The following is a 5,011-nucleotide window of genomic DNA, read 5'->3' as shown; positions in this document are numbered from 1 at the left end:
CAATAGACGAACAAAAGCGGAGATAGTTGAGGCATAAACTGAATGCATAGAAAACAGACAATTGAGGGGAACTAGAGCTGACAAGTAGAAATAGGTCGAACACCTAGCAGCGGTAGCTTAAAAAGCCGCAAGGTAAGAAAATATCAAACAACTATACGACACAACGAAGAAACTAACAGAGGAATATGGTAAACCAGAGAAACCGGTCAAAGACAAAGAAGACAAGTCATTCACTGAGATTCAAGAACAGAAGAATAGGTGGGTGAAGCACTTTGAAGAACTCTTGAATAGGCTAGCCCAAGTGAATCCATCGGACATCGAAGCAGCATACACAAACCATCTAATAGATATCATTTCACCAACAATCGAAAAAATTAGCACGTCCATCAGACAATAGTGGGAGAGCAGATGGACCTGACAGTATACCAGCCGAAACACTGAAGTCAGACATAGAAGTAACTGCAAGTATGCTTCACTTTCTATTCAGAAAGATTTGGGAGGAAGAACAAGTGCCGACGGACTGGAAAGGATAACTAATCAAAATACTGAAAGATCTCAGTAAGTGTGAGGACTCCAGAGGCAGTACACTACAGTTGTCTGTGCAAGATACGCAATATCTGTTGGGGGGATATCATCAGCAACAGCCTACTGTAGAAAAGAACAAATCAGCTTCCAGCTGAATAAGAAATTAGGGAATGACTCTGAAGGAGGGTAGGACATACATTGTGGAAATCATCAAACTAGATCACGTGGCAGGTCTATAATTGGAGCCCTTCAAGTAATCTTAATCTTCAGTCCAGATTGTTTACTTAAATACTTGTTTTCCGAGCTGGGTGGTTCGGTCGTGCAGCTTTCATTGTTCTTCCGAACATCAACAGCACAAACCTCAGGTAGGGTTGTGCTGATGTTTTTAAAAACCATGGAAGCTCCATAGCCAAACTATCCACTTAAGTAGGATCTTACTTAGGTTATAATGGACAGCTGATTGATTTTTCAGCGACCAACATGATCGTCATCAAAAAACACCAGTGTCATCTTACAATATCATGGAACAGAAAATGCATTCCGAAACAGACGGACCCGTCTCTGCAGAACCTACAAATGTTAACCGGTGTGTATTTACGGTAACATAGACCTTATCCTATTAGCTTGTTTCTGGTCTAGTGAGAAGTTAGCCTGATGTCGATCCAGGTGTCATCTTTAGTGAAGCTTCATTGAACGTCAATCTTTTTTTCATGAAACCCATGTCTGAAGTGGAGAGTATTCTTGACCAGATATACAAACAATTACGTTTAGATTTCTTTAGTGTTGCGTTCAATTTGTTGCGGGATTCTTGGAAAGGCAAAGATAACAATTGGTAATAAGATGCCAACTTGAAATTAAAATATAGGAAACTTTAATTATCGAAAAAGCTGTACTTTCGAAACCAAAATCACAGCAAATGAAATGACATGTGGACAAAGAAATAAAGATAGAGGATCGGATTCCGCGAAGAACACCAACGACTGAAATTACCACTTCGAGAACCAGAGTAATTACAAATTACATTTGAACTAAAGATTTAATGCTTCCGATCTCAGAAGTCATTTTTAATGACAGCTATCCCAAAACTAAGAATCAATTAGACGGACAGGCATTCAGGTCCATGTGTCAAAGTGAAATGTACTGAAAATAATCAGATGGTTACTTAATCGTCAAGAAAACATGGACCCACAAACTTAGTTCTAAACATAACAAAAAACTTATCTCAAAATACAACATGCTATCAATACTGGCGGGTCAACCAAGTTAGTCATTTGGGGAATGTCAGAGAGACAAAATAACCAAGAAAACGAAAAAATCACGGTGAGAATATAGAAACTTACATTTCCACTCATAGATTACTCAATTAATAAGGTAAATATCATAGAAAAAACCGACTTGTATTTTAGGACGATTTGTGAAGTCAGCAAGCAGTATACACATTAAAATCTTTTTTACTTTACAGCATTGTATCAGACTTAAAATATGGTCTTATAACATTGCTAATGTTTAGAGTGGTTTTTATCCGCAGCCGCGCTGGTTTCTAATTTCTCCATAAGTTCATTGATGTCGTGAGCTTCAATATCAGCTTTTAACCCGTCCAAACACGAAGACAGCGACTTTCGCGTTGTCGCATATAACATCCTTGCTGTGGGGGGTGCAGAATCGGACACTCTAAAATATTGAATTAGGAGACATAAATGACTTCATACAATGAGAAGTATATCAAGTTCGCCCCTTTACCACCTTCACATTCGTAGTCTACTACACCATAACAACCCTTGTTTTGGTACTTTGAAACTTCATCTTTAAATTGTGACATAGTTTCATCTAAGCGGATAAATTAAATTAAATTGAAAACAACCTCTGGGGGCAATTTTGATTACACTTATTTCATTATCAATAATTTGAAACAAGACATAGCGGTAACAGTGGTTCATTTTCATCTCTTTATACGTGGCCTCACATTTTGCCGAGGGTTTAATGCCTGAAGACTAATTGATGATAATAAGAAAAAATTTCACGAACCATGTTTGGAGATATACGCAGTAAGGACCAAAAACACGCAACTCCCTACCGAATTCGGATTTGTGCGTCTTCTGATTTTCAGTCTGAAGGTCAATTAAAAGTACCCGTTGAGCAAAAATAAACATCTTATTTTTATTCATGTTTTGATGTATAAAACGTCTTTCAACTTGAAAATAACCCACGTTTTAAATTTAACCAAAGTAAGCAAACATGTGACAAGTAAAACTTTTTGAAAAGTTTATACGAGAAATTAAGTATTTCAGTTTCCGTTTGGAAGGGACAAGAGGCCATGTGGCCTGTGTTAGTCCTGGCAATGATGATCTCTCAGTTGATCCAACTGTCTTTTGAAAGGGTCGACAGATAGAGCTTCAATCATGTGTTGAGGTAATGAATTCCACTCGTTGATGATTTGATGGGAAAGTCGATAGTCAGCTGACAAGTAATTTGTCCTGAGCCTGTGAACTCTTTTGGAGTGTCCTCGTATATTCTTTGTTTTGGAAGAAAAGAAAAATGAATGCGAATTTATCACTAAGCAATTTGAAAACAGTAATGAAGTCATCTCTGATTCCTCGATATGACAACGGGAATAGGTTTAGTTTAGCCAGTCAAACATCATACGGGAGCTTCGCTATTCCGTGAATTTGCTTGGTTACGGTTCTCTGAACCTTTTCCAACAGTTCATTGGTTCTTTTTGCACAGGGGCTAGCTGCTTGTATGCAATACTCAAGTTTAGGACACGTGAATACTGTATAGAAAGTTTAAAAAGTTCTACCGTCGACATGGTTAAAGGCCTTACGTATTGACCATAAAATTCTAAAACCTTTGTCGGCTGTTGTATGGTAATGTGCAGTAGTTTTTAAGTCCTAGCTAAAGATGACTCCTAAATCGTTGTGTGTCTGGACAACAGGTAGCTTAATGTTATTCATCGTGTGTGTATCTGTATTACAATACTCTTGGAAGTATTTCTCGGCAACTGCCTAGTTTGAGACCATTCAGATAATTTCTCCAATTCATTTTGAATCTTCAAACCATCACCTTTACATATGAACACCGGTAATTCATGACCACCGTCATTATATTAAGAATCGTGAAGTATCTATCAACTGATATCTCTTATTAGGCTGCAAGGATATTTTCATATTTTCACTTCTCTTGACAAATACCTTCAGAGTCTCTACTGAGCAGTCCGGTTATTCACTCTAGAAGAGAAAAGAAACTTCAAGTGTTAACAGTGTCACTTCAAGTCCTGAACATTGAAAGAAAATCTTCTCCGATCATCAGCACTGGGTAAATGTGAGATATAGGACAATACATGAATCATCTTACAGTAAGTCACGAGCCTGGCCGCTGCTGCTCCCGACCGTCGTGGTGGTGGTCGGGCTTGTCAACCGTGATGAGCCAATCGATTCAGCCTGAACACCGATTACCACGACGCGCTATGCTGACTGGTGTTGGAGACGGTTGGGAGAAAGTTAGGGGCGGCCAAACCAAAATGTGGCATCAGTGCTTGAAGTCACCGACTTCTGGTCTGAGCCATGTTAGTAGATACAGGCTACTTGGTTGGGGTCTGCGCGACTATCTTAACCAATGGTTGGAGACTCTATGTGACATGGCTCAAAGTCGATCACGATGGCGTAGATGAATACACTCTGTCTTTCCTTAAACTGTGAGATTCATATTATTTTATATCGTTCTTTCTACCAACTAATTCGTCCTCCTTGTACACAATCTTTCTTTTATACATTACTACCATTGAAGCGACTACTTGTATGAATTTGGCGCTTATCTTGTGCTAATGAGGTGTAGCAACTTGGACCGATGCATATATGTACCTGGTTGGCCGACTAAAGTCAAAAGCTAAAATTAATTGGTGCCTTTAGTAAGTGATGCTTACGTTGCAAATTATCTGGTTTCAGTATGAATTTCAAATACTTTGCGTTCATTTGCGCTTATCTAGTTCTACCCGTCTTAAAATACACTGTTCAGAAGATTCTTAGTTAGCACACCAATTAGACTACTATTTATCATAAACGAGTAGTGATTTGGCATGCGATAAGACGGTTGGATTACGTTCAAATTCAGAAGACTTACAAGAATTTTGCGAAGAGGTTAACAGTTCGATGTATGACTAAGAAAGATGTTAAGGTTGACAAATTTGAAGTTCATTCTAAGAAATAAAAACAGAATGTATTGAAAATGGGGCAGTGAATGAACATCATGTCATCTGTAGAGCTACTGTTTGTCTCATCTCTGGTGACTATAAACCCTGTAGTTAGGATTTCATTAAGTTGGGTGTTTCTAATGACCATTCGTCTTTATCCACCATTTCGAAAGGCGATGTCCATATTCAGAAGCAATTATATACCTCCTTTGGTTCATTCCATGGAAGTATTGGAAAGCGTAATCGAGACACATCAAATAGTGCTCACTCGGCCGATACGCAAATCGATGTGAAGTTAAT

General features: G+C 38.5%; 1 protein-coding gene across 1 annotated transcript; it reads right to left on the bottom strand.

Annotated features, from left to right (window-relative positions):
• Nucleotides 1-2,024: 2,024 nt before the first annotated feature.
• Nucleotides 2,025-2,553, bottom strand: Smp_195080 (cofilin; the record flags this gene model as incomplete). The annotated part of the gene is made up of 4 exons (XM_018797475.1): nucleotides 2,025-2,196; nucleotides 2,235-2,352; nucleotides 2,387-2,516; nucleotides 2,551-2,553. 4 exons carry the CDS (start codon nucleotides 2,551-2,553, stop codon nucleotides 2,025-2,027), a joined length of 423 nt encoding a protein of 140 aa, XP_018646798.1.
• Between the last annotated feature and the right edge of the window lie 2,458 nt (nucleotides 2,554-5,011).

This window comes from Schistosoma mansoni (assembly GCF_000237925.1).
Source record: "Schistosoma mansoni, WGS project CABG00000000 data, supercontig 0166, strain Puerto Rico, whole genome shotgun sequence".
NCBI lineage: Eukaryota > Metazoa > Platyhelminthes > Trematoda > Strigeidida > Schistosomatidae > Schistosoma > Schistosoma mansoni.
This window is presented reverse-complemented; position numbering and strand designations above follow the sequence as displayed.